This window comes from Procambarus clarkii, chromosome 48 (assembly GCF_040958095.1).
Source record: "Procambarus clarkii isolate CNS0578487 chromosome 48, FALCON_Pclarkii_2.0, whole genome shotgun sequence".
NCBI classification, from domain to species: Eukaryota; Metazoa; Arthropoda; class Malacostraca; order Decapoda; family Cambaridae; genus Procambarus; species Procambarus clarkii.
The window spans coordinates 29,968,495-29,991,643 of record NC_091197.1 but is presented as its reverse complement, the minus strand read 5'-3'; the positions used below and the strand labels follow the sequence as shown (position 1 = coordinate 29,991,643).

Below are 23,149 nucleotides of genomic sequence, written 5' to 3'. Positions count from 1 at the left end.
GTCAGTGTTGTGTGACGCGAGGTGGTGAGGCAGGGCGAGGTGAGGCAGGGCGAGGTGAGACAGGGTGAGGCAGGGCGAGGCGAGTACCATCCCCTCGCCAGTACGGCGTCTTAGCCTTAGTTATGGCTGACTTAGGGAAGGAAATAAGCAATATACAGACATCTTAAGTCACCGGAGGCCACACTTACCTTACACTCTCACACACCACCCCTACACCCCCCTCCTACACCCCCACTCTCACACACCACCCCCTACACCCCCTCCTAAACCCCCCTCCTACATCCCCACTCTCACACACCACCCCTACACCCCCCTCCTACACCCCCACTCTCACACACCACCCCCTACACCCCCACACACCACCCCTACACCCCCACACACCACCCTACACCCCCACACACCACCCCTACACCCCCACACACCACCCTACACCCCCTCACACCACCCCTACACCCCCACACACCACCCCTACACCCCCACACACCACCCCTACACCCCCACACACCACCCCTACACCCCCACACACCACCCCTACACCCCCACACACCACCCCTACACCCCTCCTACACCCCCGACACTGTGAAGGTGTCATGTCTTCCCACGACAATCCGACACTTACCGTAATACAAAATTATGACACATGTGTCACATCAGAGTGCATGAGTTACCTGAGTGCGTGCCCGGGTGCCGTGAGTGCGTGCCCGGGTGCCGTGAGTGCGTGCCCGGGTGCCGTGAGTGCGTGCCCGGGTGCCGTGAGTGCGTGCCCGGGTGCCGTGAGTGCGTGCCCGGGTGCCGTGAGTGCGTGCCCGGATTCCTTGAGTGCATGCCCGGGTTCCTTGAGTGCATGCCCGGGTTCCGTGAGTGCATGCCCGGGTTCCTTGAGTGCATGCCCGGGTTGCGTGAGTGCATACTCGGGTTCTTTGAGTGCATGCTCAGGCAACAGGTGACAGACCTACTAGACAGAGCAACAGGTGACAGACCTACTAGACAGGGCAACAGGTGACAGACCTACTAGACAGGGCAACAGGTGACAGACCTACTAGACAGAGCAACAGGTGACAGACCTACTAGACAGGGCAACAGGTGACAGACCTACTAGACAGGGCAACAGGTGACAGACCTACTAGACAGAGCAACAGGTGACAGACCTACTAGACAGGGCAACAGGTGACAGACCTACTAGACAGGGCAACAGGGGACAGACCTACTAGACAGAGCAACAGGTGACAGACCTACTAGACAGGGCAACAGGTGACAGACCTACTAGACAAATTAAAGCTTCAAGTCTACTACATAGTAGACTTAACTACTTCAAGTCTACTAGATTGGTCAGAGTCCGGGCAGACCTCGAGAGTACTAAACAGGTAAAGTCCGGATCAACAGTACAGGTAGAGGTACAGTACAGGTAAGTCCTTGGGTCCCCTCTAAACGGGAAACCCTGGGGCCCTTAGACGGGAAAACAGGGCCCCCTAGACGGGTACTTAGGGACGAGGAGGTAGCAGCTCCGGCCCACTACGGAACACGGCTCCTGGTTAGCAAGCCAGTATGGGAGCAGTGAGACATCTCGCCCTAAGGGCCGCTAAGCTCGCCCTAAGGGCCGCTAAGCTCACCCCTAATGGCCGCTAAGCTCGCCTTAAGGGCCGCTAAGCTCGCCCTAAGGGCCGCTAAGCTCGCCTTAAGGGCCGCTAAGCTCGCCCTAAGGGCCGCTAAGCCCGCCCTAAGGGCCGCTAAGCTCGCCCTAAGGGCCGCTAAGCTCACCCCTAAGGGCCGCTAAGCTCACCCCTAAGGGCCGCTAAGCCCGCCTTAAGGGCCGCTAAGCTCGCCCTAAGGGCCGCTAAGCCCGCCCTAAGGGCCGCTAAGCCCGCCCTAAGGGCCGCTAAGCCCGCCCTAAGGGCCGCTAAGCCCGCCCTAAGGGCCGCTAAGCCCGCCCTAAGGGCCGCTAAGCCCGCCCCAGCTTACCTGTGACCATGGATGCTGAAACAGAACAAAGAACACAAATTATTAAGATCGGTTGAATTAACCCAAAATTAGTCGCCAAAAAACATGCATTTGTTTATTTTTGTAATTAATTCATCATTTATTTAGGTTATTCAAAATAAATTATATCAAATTATAATGAGTAATAAAAATAATTTAGATTATTTCATTATGGGCAATTTATTTAAAGCAAAATAAAGGTGATAAAATTAGGTAAAATGTAAAAAATAAAGTGAACGTATATTTGATCCATGACCACCACCAGAGGCCACCAGGACCACCAGAGGGCCACCAGAGGGCCACCAGGACCACCAGAAGGCCACCAAGACCACCAGAGGGCCACCAGAAGGCCACCAGAAGGCCACCAAGACCACCAGAGGGCCACCAGAAGGCCACCAGGACCACCAGAGGGCCACCAGAGGGCCACCAGGACCACCAGAGGGCCACCAGGACCACCAGAGGGCCACCAGAGGGCCACCAGGACCACCAGAGGGCCACCAGAGGGCCACCAGGACCACCAGAGAGCCACCAGAGGGCCACCAGGACCACCAGAGAGCCACCAGAGGGCCACCAGAAGGCCACCAGAGGGCCACCAGAGGGCCACCAGAAGGCCACCAGAGGGCCACCAAGACCACCAGAAGGCCTCCAAGACCACCAGAGAGCCTCCAAGACCACCAGAGGGCCTCCAAGACCACCATAGGGCCTCCAAGACCACCAGAGGGCCTCCAAGACCACCAGAGGGCCTCCAAGACCACCAGAGGGCCTCCAAGACCACCAGAGGGCAACCAATATCATCAGAGGGACAACAGAGGGCCTCCAAGACCACCAAAGGGCCTCCAAGACCACCAGAAGGCCTCCAAGACCACCAGAGAGCCTCCAAGACCACCAGAGGGCCTCCAAGACCACCATAGGGCCTCCAAGACCACCAGAGGGCCTCCAAGACCACCAGAGGGCCTCCAAGACAACCAGAAGGCCACCAAGACCACCAGGGGGCCAGCAATATCATCAGAGGGACAACAGAGGGCCTCCAAGACCACCAGAGGGCCTCCAAGACCACCAGAGGGCCTCCAAGACCACCAGAGGGCCTCCAAGACCACCAGAGGGCCTCCAAGACCACCAGAAGGCCACCAAGACCACCAGGGGGCCACCAATATCATCAGAGGGACAACAGAGGGCCTCCAAGACCACCGGAGGGCCACGAAGAGCACCAGAGGGCCATCTTGATCACCAGAGGGCCTCCAAGACCATCAGAGAGCCACCAGAGGGTCTCCAAGACCACCAGAGGGCCACCAAGAGCACCAGAGGGCCACCTTGACCACCAGAGGGCCTCCAAGACCATCAGAGAGCCACCAGAGGGTCTCCAAGACCACCAGAGGGCCTCCAAGACCACCAAGACCAGCCGAGGGGTCACCAGAGGGCCACCAGAGGGCCACCAAGACCACCAGAGGGCCTCCAAGACCACCAAGACCAGCAGAGGGGTCACCAGAGGGCCACCAGAGGGCCACCAAGACCAGCAGAGGGCCTCCAAGACCACCAAGACCAGCAGAGGGGTCACCAGAGGGCCACCAGAGGGCCACCAAGACCACCAGAGGGCCTCCAAGACCACCAAGACCAGCAGAGGGGTCACCAGAGGGCCACCAAGACCACCAGAGGGCCTCCAAGACCACCAAGACCACCAGAGGGGTCACCAGAGGGCCACCAAGACCACCAGAGGGCCTCCAAGACCACCAAGACCACCAGAGGGGTCACCAGAGGGCCACCAAGACCACCAGAGGGCCTCCAAGACCACCAAGACCACCAGAGGGGTCACCAGAGGGCCACCAAGACCACCAGAGGGCCTCCAAGACCACCAAGACCAGCAGAAGACCACCAATACCAGCAGAGGGCCACCAAGATCACCAGAGGGGTCACCAGAGAGCCACCAAGAGCACCAGAGGGCCACCAGAGGGCCACCAGAGGGCCAGTGGACCACCATCACCGCTCAGAGCACCAGAGACCAACAACACCAGCAGCCACACACAACCTCCACCACCAGACAACCATGACGTGCACACCTCCTTTACACAGTGGGGGGGGGGGACCAGGGGGGACCACCACCTCATCCGGTCCTTATCGCTCCCTAATCTGTCTCTGGCAACACGGGGGGGGGGCCAGCGAGGGGGGGACAGCGAGGGGGGGCGGAGGGGGGGGCGTGAGGGGGGGGGGGGCAAAGTAACCTCGAACTCCAACCCGTCTTCCTGCACCAGGGACCATGTTCTCCACGGTGAGTACACTCTGTGGTGGGTTGGGGGACCTGTTGGGCCACTGTGGTGTGGGCCACTGTGGTGTGGGCCACTGTGGTGTGGGCCACTGTGGTTTGGGCCACTGTGGTTTGGGCCACTGTGGTGTGGGCCAGTGTGGTGTGGGCCACTGTGGTGTGGCCCACTGTGGTGTGGGCCACTGTGGTGTGGGCCACTGTGGTTGGGCCACTGTGGTGTGGGCCAGTGTGGTGTGGGCCACTGTGGTGTGGCCCACTGTGGTGTGGGCCAGTGTGGTGTGGGCCACTGTGGTGTGGCCCACTGTGGTGTGGGCCACTGTGGTGTGGGCCACTGTGGTGTGGGCCACTGTGGTGTGGGCCACTGTGGTGTGGGCCAGTGTGGTGTGGGCCACTGTGGTGTGGGCCACTGTGGTGTGGCCCACTGTGGTGTGGGCCACTGTGGTGTGGGCCACTGTGGTGTGGGCCAGTGTGGTGTGGGCCACTGTGGTGTGGGCCACTGTGGTGTGGGCCAGTGTGGTGTGGGCCACTGTGGTGTGGCCCACTGTGGTGTGGGCCACTGTGGTGTGGGCCACCGTGTACTCTGAGGGGGTTATATGGACCACAAGGGGGGGGGGGGGGTTCCCTGGCCCTGATGGAGTAATGGGGTCATTTGTTGCTGATTCAGTTCTTTCTTGCCTGCCCAGGCTTACCTTGCCCCAAGGTATGTATATGTATATATATATATATATATATATATATATATATATATATATATATATATATATATATATATATATATATATATATATATATATATATATATATATATATATATATATATATATATACTGATAGTTTAGGTGCAAATATTATTTGTATAAAACCAGAAGTTCGGTTTTGTCTGAAGTGTGCCACAGTCCGTCCACCTAATGACTGGACTGTGCCACAGTCCGTCCACCTAACGACTGGACTGTGCCACAGTCCGTCCACTTAACGACTGGACTGGGTCGTTGTAGTAGCCACAGTGTTCCTCACACCTGAGGAGTGTGGTATAGGAGGCAGGTGTCTCATGTGTGTGACGGGTGTGGCAGCTCAGGTTGCTCCCTCCCCTGCACGGTGCTGGTCTCTTCACCAGGCACCAGGTGCAGGCACCAGGTAATATACTCTCATACAACTCAGCATACATAGATATATCTACATGTATACGACGACTCTATATGAATGGTTATACATAGTTCGTGAGGCCAAATTATCCCAGGATAGTTAATGGTTCTCGGGCATTTGATCCCTAGCAATTAGCAACAAACCTCTAGGTAAAGTCTACGGACATGCCCAACCATGTTTAACTTACTCTGCCCCTCCACAGAAAACGGCGTGCCCGCCAAAATCAAGGGGGGTCTACGCTATCCCTCGTCACCAGCTAATTATATTTCACTATTTCATTTGATAATGGCGGCGCTGTTTGGGCTTGATGAGAACCCCCACTGCTTGAGAGGATGACAAAAACTATTGTGTATTTTCATTAGCGAGGCAAAGTCAGGGGAGCGAAGTTTGCATTATATACTTCGGCTTGTCTCCATATTAATAATCCGAGTTGATGCCCAGGGGAGCAGCCATTGTCTAGACGGTCCAGCCCTCCAACAGCCCTCCAACAGCCCTCCAACAGCCCTCCAACAACCCTCCAACAGCCCTCCAACAGCCCTCCAACAACCCTACAACAGCCTTACAACAGCCCTCCAACAGCCCTCCAACAGCCCTCCAACAGCCCTCCAAAAACCCTCCAACAGCCCTACAACAGCCCTCCAACAGCCCTCCAACAGCCCTGCAACAGCCCTCCAACAGCCCTCCAACAACCCTCCAACAGCCCTCCAACAGCCCTCCAACAGCCCTCCAACAGCCTTCCAACAGCCCTCCAACAGCCCTACAGCAGCCCTCCAACAGCCCTACAACAACCCTACAACAGCCCTCCAACAGCCCTCCAACAGCCCTCCAACAGCCCTACAACAGCCCTCCAACAGCCCTCCAACAGCCCTACAACAGCCCTCCAACAGCCCTCCAACAGCCCTCCAACAGCCCTCCAACAGCCCTCCAACAGCCCTACAACAGCCCTACAACAGCCCTCCAACAGCCCTACAACAGCCCTCCAACAGCCCTACAACAGCCCTCCAACAGCCCTCCAACAGCCCTACAACAGCCCTCCAACAGCCCTCCAACAGCCCTCCAACAGCCCTCCAACAGCCCTCCAACAGCCCTACAACAGCCCTACAACAGCCCTCCAACAGCTCTCCAACAGCCCTCCAACAGCCCTACAACAGCTCTCCAACAGCCCTACAACAGCCCTCCAACAACCCTCCAACAGCCCTCCAACAACCCTACAACAGCTCTCCAACAACCCTTCAACAGCTCTACAACAGCCCTCCAACAGCCCTCCAACAGCCCTACAACAACCCTCCAACAGCCCTCCAACAGCCCTCCAACAGCTCTCCAACAGCCCTCCAACAGCCCTACAACAGCTCTCCAACAGCCCTACAACAGCCCTCCAACAGCCCTCCAACAGCCCTCCAACAGCCCTCCAACAGCCCTCCAACAAACTGTGTCAATATTGTGACCAAGCCACTAGGGCTACAATAGAGCGGCTGTGTTGTTGTGTCTTGTAAGAATGGTCGCGGTGTTAAGAGTCTGGTGGAGGAAACATTCCCTTGTTCCACAGTCGTCTATGTCCAGGATGTTGACGTGTTTGATCAGGGGGCTGTGTTGTGGCGTCTGTGGCACACTTGTGTTGTGTTGTGTTGTGGCGTCTGTGGCACACTTGTGTTGTGTTGTGTTGTGGCGTCTGTGGCACACTTGTGTTGTGTTGTGTTGTGGGGGTCTGTGGCACACTTGTGTTGTGTTGTGGGGTCTGTGGCACACTTGTGTTGTGTTGTGGGGTCTGTGGCACACTTGTGTTGTGTTGTGGGGGTCTGTGGTACACTTGTGTTGTGTTGTGGGGTCTATGGCACACTTGTGTTGTGGCGTCTGTGGCACACTTGTGTTGTGTTGTGGGGTCTGTGGCACACTTGTGTTGTGTTGTGGTTTCTATGGCACACTTGTGTTGTGGGGTCTGTGGCACACTTGTGTTGTGTTGTGGGGTCTGTGGCACACTTGTGTTGTGTTGTGGGGTCTGTGGCACACTTGTGTTGTGTTGTGGGGGTCTGTGGTACACTTGTGTTGTGGGGGTCTGTGGCACACTTGTGTTGTGTTGTGGGGTCTGTGGCACACTTGTGTTGTGGGGTCTGTGGAACACTTGTGTTGTGTTGTGGGGGTCTGTGGCACACTTGTGTTGTGTTGTGGCGTCTGTGGCACACTTGTGTTGTGTTGTGGGGGTCTGTGGCACACTTGTGTTGTGTTGTGGCGTCTGTGGCACACTTGTGTTGTGTTGTGGGGTCTGTGGCACACTTGTGTTGTGTTGTGGCGTCTGTGGCACACTTGTGTTGTGTTGTGGGGATCTGTGGTACACTTGTGTTGTGTTGTGGCGTCTGTGGCACACTTGTGTTGTGTTGTGGGGGTCTGTGGCACACTTGTGTTGTGTTGTGGCGTCTGTGGCACACTTGTGTTGTGTTGTGGGGGTCTGTGGAACACTTGTGTTGTGTTGTGGCGTCTGTGGCACACTTGTGTTGTGTTGTGGCGTCAGTGGCACACTTGTGTTGTGTTGTGGGGGTCTGTGGAACACTTGTGTTGTGTTGTGGCGTCTGTGGCACACGTGTGTTGTGTTGTGGGGGTCTGTGGCACACTTGTGTTGTGTTGTGGCGTCTGTGGCACACTTGTGTTGTGTTGTGGGGGTCTGTGGAACACTTGTGTTGTGTTGTGGCGTCTGTGGCACACTTGTGTTGTGTTGTGGGGTCTATGGCACACTTGTGTTGTGGGGTCTGTGGCACACTTGTGTTGTGTTGTGGGGGTCTGTGGAACACTTGTGTTGTGTTGTGGCGTCTAAGGCACACTTGTGTTGTGTTGTGGGGGTCTGTGTCACACTTGTGTTGTGGGGTCTGTGGCACACTTGTGTTGTGTTGTGGGGGTTTAAGGTACATTTGTGTTGTGTAGTGAGGGTCTGTGGCACACTTGTGTTGTGTTGTGGCGTCTGTGGCACACTTGTGCTGTGTTGTGGGGGTTTAAGGTACACTTGTGTTGTGTAGTGAGGGTCTGTGTCACACTTGTGTTGTGGGGTCTGTGGCACACTTGTGTTGTGTTGTGGGGGTCTGTGTCACACTTGTGTTGTGTTGTGGGGGTCTGTGGCACACTTGTGTTGTGTTGTGGGGTCTGTGGCACACTTGTGTTGTGGGGGTCTGTGTCACACTTGTGTTGTGGGGGTCTGTGGTCACTTGTGTTGTGTTGTGGGGGTCTGTGGTCACTTGTGTTGTGTTGTGGGGGTCTGTGTCACACTTGTGTTGTGTTGTGGGGGTCTGTGGCACACTTGTGTTGTGTTGTGGGGTCTGTGGCACACTTGTGTTGTGTTGTGGGGTCTGTGGCACACTTGTGTTGTGTTGTGGGGTCTGTGGCACACTTGTGTTGTGTTGTGGGGTCTGTGGCACACTTGTGTTGTGTTTTGGGGTCTGTGGCACACTTGTGTTGTGTTGTGGGGTCTGTGGCACACTTGTGTTGTGTTGTGGGGTCTGTGGCACACTTGTGTTGTGGGGGTCTGTGGCACACTTGTGTTGTGTTGTGGGGTCTGTGGCACACTTGTGTTGTGTTGTGGGGGTCTGTGGCACACTTGTGTTGTGGCGTCTGTGGTCACTTGTGTTGTGTTGTGGCGTCTGTGGCACACTTGTGTTGTGTTGTGGCGTCTGTGGCACACTTGTGTTGTGTTGTGGCGTCTGTGGCACACTTGTGTTGTGGGGTCTGTGGAACACTTGTGTTGTGTTGTCGGGGTCTGTGGCACACTTCTGTTGTGGGGTCTGTAGCACACTTGTGTTGTGTTGGGGGGATCTGTGGCACACTTGTGTTGTGTTGGGGGGATCTGTGGCACACTTGTGTTGTGTTGTGGGGTCTGTGGCACACTTGTGCTGTGTTGTGGGGTCGGTGGCACACATGTGTTGTGGGGTCTGTGGAACACTTGTGTTGTGTTGGGGGGATCTGTGGCACACTTGTGCTGTGTTGTGGGGTCTGTGGCACACATGTGTTGTGGGGTCTGTGGAACACTTGTGTTGTGTTGTGGGGTCTGTGGCACACTTGTGTTGTGTTGTGGGGGTCTGTGGCACACTTGTGTTGTGTTGTTGCGGTCTTTGGTACACTTGTGCTGTGTTGTGGGGTCTGTGGCACACATGTGTTGTGGGGGTCTGTAGCACACTTGTGTTGTGTTGTGGGGGTCTGTGGCACACTTGTGTTGTGTTGTGGGATCTGTGGCACATTTGTGTTGTGTTGTGGGGTCTGTGGCACACTTGTGTTGTGTTGTGGGGGTCTGTGGCACATTTGTGTTGTGTTGTGGGGGTCTGTGGCACATTTGTGTTGTGTTGTGGGGGTCTGTGGCACACTTGTGTTGTGTTGTGGGGGTCTGTGGCACACTTGTGTTGTGTTGTGGGGTCTGTGGCACACTTGTGTTGTGTTGTGGGGGTCTGTGGCACACTTGTGTTGTGTTGTGGGGTCTGTGGCACACTTGTGTTGTGTTGTGGGGGTCTGTGGCACACTTGTGTTGTGTTGTGGGGGTCTGTGGCACACTTGTGTTGTGTTGTGGTGGTCACCATCACAACCACAACACCACACCATCACAACACAACACCACACCATCACCACCACAACACCACACCATCACCACCACAACACCACACCATCACCACCACAACACCACAACACCACACCATCAACACCACACCATCACCACCACAACACCACAACACCACACCATCAACACCACACCATCACCACCACAACACCACACTATCACCACCACAACACCACACCACTACAACACCACACCATCACCACCACAACACCACACCTTCACCACCTCAACACCACACCACTACAACACCTCACTATCACCACCACAACACCACATAATCACCACCACAACACCACACCTTCACCACCTCAACACCACACCATCACCACCACAACACCACAACACCACACCATCACCACCACAACACCACAACACCACACCATCACCACCACAACACCACAACACCACACCATCACCACCACAACACCACACCACACCACCACAATACCACACCACACCACCACAATACCACAACACCACAACACCACACCATCAGCACCACAACACCACAACACCACACCATCACCACCACAACACCACAACACAACACCATCACCACCACAACACCACACCACACCACCACAATACCACAACACCACAACACCTCACCATCACCACCACAACACCACACCATCACCACCACAACACCTCACCATCACCACCACAACACCACACCACCACCACAACACCCACCTCACCACACCGGACAAGGGTGTACAAGATAGCAGGTTGGTTGAGTACATTGAGCTCCTCACGGTGATGTGTGAGTGATAGCATCGACAGCCAGCCACTCACAGTCTATCTGGACACTCCCCACCTCACAGCCTCCCCCCCCCTCAACCCTCCCCTTAACCCCCCTCAACCCCCCTCAACCTCCCTCAACCCCCCTCAACTCTCACTCCCTAAACTCACATTCATCACTTCCCCTCAACAGGTGACTCAGAATACCAGAAATCACTGATTGGCGAAGCAGAACATCACTCATGAGGGGTAGTTGGGGGGGGGGGGGAGAGGGACACCATCACCACTATTGACGGACACCATCACCACTATTGACGGACACCATCACCACTATTGACGGGCACCATCACCACTATTGACGGACACCATCACCACTATTGACGGGCACCATCACCACTATTGACGGACACCATCACCACTATTGACGGGCACCATCACCACTATTGACGGGCACCATCACCACTATTGACGGACACCATCACCACTATTGACGGACACCATCACCACTATTGACGGGCACCATCACCACTATTGACGGACACCATCACCACTATTGACGGGCACCATCACACTATTGACGGGCACCATCACCACTATTGACGGGCACCATCACCACTATTGACGGGCACCATCACCACTATTGACGGACACCATCACCACTATTGACGGGCACCATCACCACTATTGACGGGCACCATCACAACTATTGACGGGCACCATCACACTATTGACGGGCACCATCACCACTATTGACGGGCACCATCACCACTATTGACGGGCACCATCACCACTATTGACGGGCACCATCACAACTATTGACGGACACCATCACCACTATTGACGGGCACCATCACCACTATTGACGGACACCATCACCACTATTGACGGGCACCATCACCACTATTGACGGACACCATCACCACTATTGACGGGCACCATCACCACTATTGACGGGCACCATCACCACTATTGACGGGCACCATCACCACTATTGACGGGCACCATCACCACTATTGACGGGCACCATCACCACTATTGACGGACACCATCACCACTATTGACGGACACCATCACCACTATTGACGGGCACCATCACCACTATTGACGGGCACCATCACCACTATTGACGGGCACCATCACCACTATTGACGGGCACCATCACCACTATTGACGATCACCATCACCACTATTGACGGACACCATCACCACTATTGACTGACACCATCACCACTATTGACGATCACCATCACCACTATTGACGGACACCATCACCACTATTGACGATCACCATCACCACTATTGACGGGCACCATCACCACTATTGACGGACACCATCACCACTATTGACGGGCACCATCACCACTATTGACGGACACCATCACCACTATTGACGGGCACCATCACCACTATTGACGGACACCATCACCACTATTGACGGACACCATCACTACTACTGACGATCACCATCACCACTATTGACGGGCACCATCACCACTATTGACGGGCTCCATCACCACTATTGACGGGCACCATCACCACTATTGACGGGCACCATCACCACTATTGACGGGCACCATCACCACTATTGACGGGCACCATCACCACTATTGACGGGCACCATCACCACTATTGACGGGCACCATCACCACTATTGACGGGCACCATCACCACTATTGACGGGCACCATCACCACTATTGACGGGCTCCATCACCACTATTGACGGGCACCATCACCACTATTGACGGGCACCATCACCACTATTGACGGGCTCCATCACCACTATTGACGGGCACCATCACCACTATTGACGGGCACCATCACCACTATTGACGGGCTCCATCACCACTATTGACGGACACCATCACCACTATTGACGGAGACCATCACCACTATTGACGGACACCATCACCACTATTGACGGGCACCATCACCACTATTGACGGACACCATCACCACTATTGACGGACACCATCACTACTACTGACGATCACCATCACCACTATTGACGGGCACCATCACCACTATTGACGGGCTCCATCACCACTATTGACGGGCACCATCACCACTATTGACGGGCACCATCACCACTATTGACGGGCACCATCACCACTATTGACGGGCACCATCACCACTATTGACGGGCTCCATCACCACTATTGACGGGCACCATCACCACTATTGACGGGCACCATCACCACTATTGACGGGCACCATCACCACTATTGACGGGCACCATCACCACTATTGACGGGCACCATCACCACTATTGACGGGCACCATCACCACTATTGACGGGCACCATCACCACTATTGACGGGCACCATCACCACTATTGACGGGCTCCATCACCACTATTGACGGGCACCATCACCACTATTGACGGGCACCATCACCACTATTGACGGGCTCCATCACCACTATTGACGGGCACCATCACCACTATTGACGGGCACCATCACCACTATTGACGGGCTCCATCACCACTATTGACGGACACCATCACCACTATTGACGGAGACCATCACCACTACTGACGATCACCATCACCACTATTGACGGACACCATCACCACTATTGACGGGATCCATCACCACTATTGACGGGCACCATCACCACTATTGACGGGCACCATCACCACTATTGACGGGCTCCATCACCACTATTGACGGACACCATCACCACTATTGACGGACACCATCACCACTATTGACGGGCACCATCACCACTATTGACGGGCTCCATCACCACTAATGACGGGCACCATCACCACTATTGACGGACACCATCACCACTATTGACGGGCACCATCACCACTATTGACGGACACCATCACCACTATTGACGGACACCATCACCACTACTGACGGGCTCCATCACCACTATTGACGGACACCATCACCACTATTGACGGGCACCATCACCACTATTGACGGGCTCCATCACCACTATTGACGGACACCATCACCACTATTGACGGGCACCATCACCACTATTGACGGGCTCCATCACCACTATTGACGGACACCATCACCACTATTGACGGGCTCCATCACCACTATTGACGGACACCATCACCACTATTGACGGGCACCATCACCACTATTGACGGACACCATCACCACTATTGACGGGCACCATCACCACTATTGACGGGCTCCATCACCACTATTGACGGGCTCCATCACCACTATTGACGGACACCATCACCACTATTGACGGGCACCATCACCACTATTGACGGGCTCCATCACCACTATTGACGGACACCATCACCACTATTGACGGACACCATCACCACTATTGACGGGCACCATCACCACTATTGACGGGCTCCATCACCACTATTGACGGACACCATCACCACTATTGACGGGCACCATCACCACTATTGACGGACACCATCACCACTATTGACGAGCTCCATCACCACTATTGACGGACACCATCACCACTATTGACGGGCACCATCACCACTATTGACGGGCACCATCACCACTATTGTAGCATGACCAGCAGAGACAGTCAGAGGTATACGGTGCGGGCATCAATTGAGTTGAAGTAGCATAACTCTCTCTGCTCCCTTAACAGAGAGAGAGAGAGAGAGAGAGAGAGAGAGAGAGAGAGAGAGAGAGAGAGAGAGAGAGAGAGAGAGAGAGAGAGAGAGAGAGAGAGAGAGAGAGAGAGGGAGAGAGAGAGAGGGAGAGACAGAGAGAGAGAGAGAGAGTGAGGGAGAGAGAGAGAGAGAGAGAGAGAGAGAGAGAGAGAGAGAGAGAGAGAGAGAGAGAGAGAGAGAGAGAGAGAGAGAGAGAGAGAGAGAGAGAGAGAGAGAGACAGAGAGAGAGAGAGAGAGAGAGAGAGAGAGAGAGAGAGAGAGAGGGGGAGAGAGAGAGAGAGAGAGAGAGAGAGAGAGAGAGAGAGAGAGAGAGAGAGAGAGAGAGAGAGAGAGAGAGAGAGAGAGAGAGAGAGAGAGAGAGACAGAGAGAGGGAGAGACAGAGAGAGAGAGAGAGAGAGTGAGGGAGAGAGAGAGAGAGAGAGAGAGAGAGAGAGAGAGAGAGAGAGAGAGAGAGAGAGAGAGAGAGAGAGAGAGAGAGAGAGAGAGAGGGAGAGACAGAGAGAGAGAGAGAGAGAGAGAGAGAGAGAGAGAGAGAGAGAGAGAGAGAGAGAGAGAGAGAGAGAGAGAGAGAGAGAGAGAGAGAGAGGGGGGGGAGAGAGAGAGAGAGAGAGAGAGAGAGAGAGAGAGAGAGAGAGAGAGAGAGAGAGAGAGAGAGAGAGAGAGAGAGAGAGAGAGAGAGAGAGAGAGGGAGACAGAGAGAGAGAGAGTGAGGGAGAGAGAGAGAGAGAGAGAGAGAGAGAGAGAGAGAGAGAGAGAGAGAGAGAGAGAGAGAGAGAGAGAGAGAGAGAGAGAGAGAGAGAGAGAGAGAGAGAGAGGGAGAGACAGAGAGAGAGAGTGAGGGAGAGAAAGAGAGAGAGAGAGAGAGAGAGAGAGAGAGAGAGAGAGAGAGAGAGAGAGAGAGAGAGAGAGAGAGAGAGAGAGAGAGAGAGAGAGAGAGAGAGAGAGAGAGAGAGAGGGAGAGACAGAGAGAGAGAGAGAGAGAGAGAGAGAGAGAGAGAGAGAGAGAGAGAGAGAGAGAGAGAGAGAGAGAGAGAGAGAGAGAGAGAGAGAGAGAGAGAGAGAGAGACAGACAGAGACAGAGAGACAGAGAGACAGAGAGAGAGAGAGAGAGAGAGACAGAGAGAGAGAGAGAGAAAGAGAGAGAGGGAGAGACAGAGAGAGAGAGAGAGAGAGAGAGAGAGAGAGAGAGAGAGAGAGAGAGAGAGAGAGAGAGAGAGAGAGAGAGAGAGAGAGAGAGAGAGAGGGAGAGACAGAGAGAGAGACAGAGAGAGAGAGAGAGAGAGGGAGAGAGGGAGAGGGAGAGAGAGAGAGAGAGAGAGAGAGAGAGAGAGAGAGAGAGAGAGAGAGAGAGAGAGAGAGAGAGAGAGAGAGAGAGAGAGAGAGAGAGAGAGAGAGAGAGAGAGAGAGAGAGACAGAGAGAGAGACAGAGAGAGAGAGAGAGAGAGAGAGAGAGAGAGAGAGAGAGAGAGAGAGAGAGAGAGAGAGAGAGAGAGAGAAGAGAGAGAGAGAGAGAGAGAGAGAGAGAGAGAGAGAGAGAGAGAGAGAGAGAGAGAGAGAGAGAGAGAGAGAGAGAGAGAGAGAGAGAGAGAGAGAGAGAGACTCACTACACAATAACAAACGCTCAAGCGAGAGAATTGTGAAATAAACAAGAGTGAGAACTTCGAGGCCGGTGCACCCTGACCAGGGGTGGGGGGGGGGGTTTGAGGGCACGGGGGAGGGGTGATGATTGGCGGGGGGAGGGGCGGGGGCTGGGGCGGGGGGGGGGGCAGCTTGAGGGAGGGGACAAAATAAGGCAGAGCAGAGGCACATGAAGGGAGCTTAGGGGGAAGGGAAGAGGGAGCCACGATGGGCAGGGTGGGAAGGGGAGGGAGGGGAAGGGTAGGGGAGAGATGGGGAGGGGTGGACAAGGGGGGGGGTGGACAAAGGAGGGGGGGAGGGGGGACAAGGGAGGGGGACTAAGAAAATCATGAGTTTCGGCTCTAAGGTTCAGTATCGTGTTAACTCTTCCTCATATGCCAAGCCAGGGCGGGGACGATTGGGCGCTACTGGCTCTCTACATAATGCAACTGGCACCCACAGGTGCCCCCCTGGCACCCACAGGTGTCCCCCTGGCACCTGGCACCCCCGCCCCCTCTCCCACAGGCCCCCCTGGCACCTGGCACCCCCCCCCCCACCCTCCAGATGTCGTGATAACCAAATTCATATTTCTGACTCTTGTTTTGACCGCGTTCCGTCACCTCATGTAATATGGAGGTCTGTAGTCTGACCGACACACACACGGGCTATGGCAGCCTTGTGGGGCAGCCCTGCCTCCCTCCCTTACCCCAGGCCTCCCTCACTACCTCCTCCCTTACCCCAGGCCTCCCTCACTACCTCCCAGTGAGGGAGGCCTGATTCACAAACCAGTGAATCTGTACGCTGGTACAACATGGTTGCTGCTGACAAAGGAGGATAGAAGCACAAACCAGTGAATCTGTACGCTGGTACAACATGGTTGCTGCTGACAAAGGAGGATAGAAGCACAAACCAGTGAATCTGTACGCTGGTACAACATGGCTGCTGCTGACAAAGGAGGATAGAAGCACAAACCAGTGAATCTGTACGCTGGTACAACATGGTTGCTGCTGACAAAGGAGGATAGAAGCACAAACCAGTGAATCTGTACGCTGGTACAACATGGTTGCTGCTGACAAAGGAGGATAGAAGCACAAACCAGTGAATCTGTACGCTGGTACAACATGGTTGCTGCTGACAAAGGAGGATAGAAGCACAAACCAGTGAATCTGTACGCTGGTACAACATGGTTGCAGCTGACAATCATTATGGAGGAAGAGGAGGAGGTCGCGGGAGAGAATCAGTAACAGCAAGAATCCGTCTTGGATACAAATATCCATGGAGTCTTGGGATGGAAACAACAGGTGAGCAGCGAAGCAACATAATCTGTTGTGAGAGTGACGGACACCGCCTTGACCACTACCTCAGGGAATGTGAACACCTCAGACACATTAGAAATATGTGCAGCGCAGTAAACCCCACATTGTTTGAGTTAGCAAAATACTATCAAATATAGATGCTGTTCTTAGAAGATTACCCCATTTTGCACCCGCAAGATAACGTAAGATTTTAAGGGTTGATAATTGTTAATCTTCCTGTCTGAGGAGCTGTTTATTTAAATAAATAAATATATTTATTTTGTTAAATAAACTGTCTTTATGCTATCGATCCCTTTGAGACTCTTGTGTGTACATGTGCGTGAGTGTGTGCGTGCGTGTGCGTGAGTGCGTGCGTGAGTGCGTGCGAGAGTGCGTGCGTGAGCGCGTGCGTGCGTGTGAGGGTGTAAGAGAGAGGGGGAGCGGCCGGTGTTGCCAGATGAGCGTGACACACGGGGGGGGGATTGGGTTGGTAGTGAGGGTTAAGATGGAATGGGTGATGGGGGGGGAGGGGTGGAAAGGGGGAAAAGATGAGAGGCGGAAGTTGAATAAAGGCTGAGGGGGGGGGCGAAAGGGGGTAGAGAGAGGGCAGGTGAGGGGTGAGAGAGAGGGCAGGTGAGGGGTGAGAGAGAGGGCAGGTGAGAGGTGAGAGAGAGAGAGCAGGTGAGGGGTGAGAGAGAGGGCAGGTGAGGGGTGAGAGAGAGGGCAGGTGAGGGGTGAGAGAGAGGGCAGGTGAGGGGTGAGAGATAGGGCAGGTGAGAGGTGAGAGAGAGAGAGCAGGTGAGGGGTGAGAGAGAGGGCAGGTGAGGGGTGAGAGAGAGAGAGCAGGTGAGGGGTGAGAGAGAGAGAGCAGGTGAGGGGTGAGAGAGAGGGCAGGGGAGGGGTGAGAGAGAGGGCAGGTGAGGGGTGAGAGAGGGGGCAGGTGAGGGGTGAGAGAGAGGGCAGGTGAGGGGTGAGAGAGAGGGCAGGTGAGGGGTGAGAGAGAGAGCAGGTGAGGGGTGAGAGAGAGGGCAGGTGAGGGGTGAGAGAGAGGGCAGGTGAGGGGTGAGAGAGAGGGCAGGTGAGGGGTGAGAGAGAGGGCAGGTGAGGGGTGAGAGAGAGGGCAGGTGAGGGGTGAGAGAGAGGGCAGGTGAGGGGTGAGAGAGAGAGAGAGAGCAGGTGAGGGGTGAGAGAGAGGGCAGGTGAGGGGTGAGAGAGAGGGCAGGTGAGGGGTGAGAGAGAGAGAGAGCAGGTGAGGGGTGAGAGAGAGGGCAGGTGAGGGGTGAGAGAGAGGGCAGGTGAGGGGTGAGAGAGAGGGCAGGTGAGGGGAGAGAGAGGGCAGGTGAGGGGTGAGAGAGAGAAGGCAGGGGATGGGACCCCCACTATAGACAAGGGGGCTGGGACCCCCACTATAGACCAGGGGGCTGGGACCCCCCACTATAGACCAGGGGGCTGGGACCCCCACTATATACCAGGGGCTGGGACCCCCCACTATAGACCAGGGGGCTGGGACCCCCACTATAAACCAGGGGCTGGGACCCCCCACTATAGACCAGGGGGCTGGGACCCCCACTATAGACCAGGGGCTGGGACCCCCCCACTATAGACCAGGGGGCTGGGACACCCACTATAGACGAGGGGGCTGGGACCCCCACTATAGACCAGGGGCTGGGACCCCCCCACTATAGACCAGGGGCTGGGACCCCCTACTATAGACCAGGGGGCTGGGACCCCCACTATAGACCAGGGGCTGGGACCCCCCCCACTATAGACCAGGGGCTGGGACCCCCCACTATAGACCAGGGGGCTGGGACCTCCCACTTTAGACGAGGGGGCTGGGACCCCCCCACTATAGACGAGGGGGCTGGGACCCCCCACTATAGAACAATGACATGATAGAGTCAAGCACAAGACGAAGCTGGAAAAAGTTCAAAGGTATGCCACTAGGCTAGTCCCAGAACTAAGAGGCATGAGTTATGAGGACAGACTACGTGAACTGCACCTTACGTCGCTAGAAGACAGAAGAGCTAGGGGAGACATGATCACCACATACAAAATTCTCATGGGAATTGACAGGGTGGACAAGGATGGATTATTTAACACGGGCGGTACGCGAACAAGGGGACACAGGTGGAAACTAAGTGCCCACATGAGCCACAAAGACATTAGAAGGAACTTTTTCAGTGTCAGAGTAGTTAACGGATGGAATGCATTAGGCAGTGATGTGGTGGAGGCTGACTCCATACACAGTTTCAAATGTAAATATGATAGAGCCCGATAGGCTCAGGAACCTGTACACCTGTTGATTGACAGTTGAGAGGCGCGACCAAAGAGCCAGAGCTCAACCCCAGCAAGCACAAATTAGGTGAGTACACACACAAACACACAAACACATAAATAACAAACCAAGGCATAAATTACTCCGACAGCGAACATAGTGAAGATTTTCTACACAAGGACTCTCCCCTCACCCCCCATCACCCCCCTCACCCCTCCTCACCCCCCCACTCAGTGACCCCCTCCCCCCACCAGTCCTCCTTCCTGGAGCTGTGTCGACGTCCGAAGCCGCCAGTAATGAGACAGATTCAGCGTCGCGGGTTATCAAAAGCTTGACAATGAACACAGGACGGAGCTTCAGACACAGCCTCTGTCTAATGGCGTCTGTCTCATGGGTGGCGTGGGGGGTGTTGGGGGGGGCGAGGGGGGTGACGGGAGGCATACACAAGACCAGTAGACAGAGGGAACGGTGTACCCGGAGGAGTGACGGAGACAGGAGCCACGTGACAGACAAGGGGACAGGAGCCACGTGACAGACAAGGGGACAGGAGCCACGTGACAGACAAGGGGACAGGAGCCACGTGACAGACAAGGGGACAGGAGCCACGTGACAGACAAGGAGACAGGAGCCACGTGACAGACAAGGGGACAGGAGCCACGTGACAGACAAGGGGACAGGAGCCACGTGACAGACAAGGGGACAGGAGCCACGTGACAGACAAGGGGACAGGAGCCACGTGACAGACAAGGGGACAGGAGCCACGTGACAGACAAGGGGACAGGAGCCACGTGACAGACAAGGGGACAGGAGCCACGTGACAGACAAGGAGACAGGAGCCACGTGACAGACAAGGAGACAGGAGCCACGTGACAGACAAGGGGACAGGAGCCACGTGACAGACAAGGGGACAGGAGCCACGTGACAGACAAGGGGACAGGAGCCACGTGACAGACAAGGGGACAGGAGCCACGTGACAGACAAGGGGACAGGAGCCACGTGACAGACAAGGAGACAGGAGCCACGTGACAGACAAGGAGACAGGAGCCACGTGACAGACAAGGGGACAGGAGCCACGTGACAGACAAGGGGACAGGAGCCACGTGACAGACAAGGGGACAGGAGCCACGTGACAGACAAGGGGACAGGAGCCACGTGACAGACAAGAAGACAGGAGCCACGTGACAGACAAGGGGACAGGAGCCACGTGACAGACAAGGGGACAGGAGCCACGTGACAGACAAGGAGACAGGAGCCACGTGACAGACAAGGGGACAGGAGCCACGTGACAGACAAGGAGACAGGAGCTACGTGACAGACAAGGAGACAGGAGCCACGTGACAGACAAGGGGACAGGAGCCACGTGACAGACAAGGAGACAGGAGCCACGTGACAGACAAGGGGACAGGAGCCACGTGACAGACAATGGGACAGGAGCCACGTGGCAGACAAGGGGACAGGAGCCACGTGACAGACAAGGGGACAGGAGCCACGTGACAGACAAAGGGACAGGAGCCACGTGACAGACAAGGGGTCAGGAGCCACGTGACAGACAAGGGGACAGGAGCCACGTGACTGACAAGGAGACAGGAGCCACGTGACAGACAAGGGGACAGGAGCCACGTGACAGACAAGGAGACAGGAGCCACGTGACAGACAAGGGGACAGGAGCCACGTGACAGACAAGGGGACAGGAGCCACGTGACAGACAAGGGGACAGGAGCCACGTGACAGACAAGGGGACAGGAGCCACGTGACAGACAAGGGGACAGGAGCCACGTGACAGACAAGGGGACAGGAGCCACGTGACAGACAAGGAGACAGGAGCCACGTAACAGACAAGGAGACAGGAGCCACGTGACAGACAAGGAGACAGGAGCCACGTGACAGACAAGGAGACAGGAGCCACGTGACAGACAAGGAGACAGGAGCCACGTAACAGACAAGGAGACAGGAGCCACGTGACAGGTAAGAGACGGGACGAGAGGACGGGTGTTATTCAGGTACTCACCTAGTTGTGCTTGCGGGGGTTAAGCTCTGGCTCTCTGGTCCCGCCTCTCAACTGTGTGTGTGAGTGTGTGTGTGTGTGTGTGTGTGTGTGTGTGTGTGTGTGTGTGTGTGTGTGAGTGTGTGTGTGTGTGTGTGTGTGTGTGTGTGTGTGTGTGTGTGTGTGTGTGTGTGTGAGTGTGTGTGTGTGTGTGTGTGTGTGTGTGTGTGTGTGTGTGTGTGTGTGTGAGTGTGTGAGTGTGTGTGTGTGTGTGTGTGTGTGTGTGTGTGTGTGTGTGTGTGTGTGTGTGTGTGTGTGTGTGTGTGTGTGTGTGTGTGTGTGTGTGTGTGTGTGTGTGTGTGTGTGTGTGTGTGTGTGTGTGTGTGTGTGTGTGTGTGTGTGTGTGTGTGTGTGTGTGTGTGTGTGTGTGTGTGTGTGTGTGTGTGTGAGTGTGTGTGTGAGTGTGATGGGGGGGGGTCGTAGCTAAGAGTAGGTCGTAACAAGGTAATTGTCAGCCATCAATAAGGATTAGCGTGTGAGAAACTACCACAATACTGCTCCAACAACCACTACTGCTGATACTGGTGGACTGTGCTTCTTACAACAACAATTCTTATCTCCCAAGTACAGTGTGGTCGTTAATCTCTGTCCAGTCACCACTCTTCCTGATAGACAGGGAGCTACAGCCTTCCTGTACCTGATAGACAGGGACCTACAGCCCTCCTGTACCTGATAGACAGGGAGCTACAGCCTTCCCGTACCTGATAGACAGGGACCTACAGCCCTCCTGTACCTGATAGACAGGGACCTACAGCCCTCCTGTACCTGATAGACAGGGAGCTACAGCCTTCCTGTACCTGATAGACAGGGAGCTACAGCCTTCCCGTACCTGATAGACAGGGAGCTACAGCCTTCCTGTACCTGATAGACAGGGACCTACAGCCCAACAATTACAAGTTACAATTAAAAACAAAAAAGTTAGATAAGGAACAAACAGACAAACACCAAAGGACAAATAACAAAAACATTAAGAAAGTCACAAAGTAAACAAATAAAGATGCAAATACACAAGGCGCAACCAGAGGCCATTTAAGCAAAGACTTTTCCTCTCACGAAAGGAAAATGAGAGCGCCATAATAGCGAGGGTTCAGGGCGCCCGAGTTCCACTCCGGCCAGTGGCTTATATGAGACGGGAATTCTATCAGGAAACTTTGGCGTCAAGCGGGTGTTATCAGATGTTTGGCGATGGCGGGTGTTAAACACCTGCCTGGCTGTCTATGGTGGAGGCACGGGGTGTTAAACACCTGCCTAGCTGTCTATGGTGGAGGCACGGTGGTGTTAAACACCTGCCTGGCTGTCTGTGGTGGTGCACGGGGGTGTTAAACACCTGCCTGGCTGTCTATGGTGGAGGCACGGGGTGTTAAACACCTGCCTGGCTGTCTGTGGTAGTGCACGGGGTGTTAAACACCTGCCTGGCTGTCTATGTTGGAGGCATGGGGTGTTAAACACCTGCCTGGCTGTCTATGGTGGTGGCACGGGGTGTTAAACACCTGCCAGGCTGTCTGTGGTGGTGCACGGGGGTGTTAAACACCTGCCTGGCTGTCTATGGTGTTGCACGGGGTGTTAAACACCTGCCTGGCTGTCTATGGTGGTGGCA

The 23,149-nt window shown here is 55.1% G+C and overlaps 1 protein-coding gene across 1 annotated transcript in view; it reads right to left on the bottom strand.

Annotated features, from left to right (window-relative positions):
* LOC123764882 (homeobox protein onecut) overlaps nucleotides 1–23,149 on the bottom strand; it is a 472,865-nt gene that overhangs the window by 248,276 nt on the left and 201,440 nt on the right. Inside the window, exon 2 of the mRNA XM_069302672.1 lies at nucleotides 1,960–1,974. Within this exon, the coding sequence (XP_069158773.1) occupies nucleotides 1,960–1,974 (15 nt within the window). The remainder of the gene's footprint in view (nucleotides 1–1,959; nucleotides 1,975–23,149) is intronic.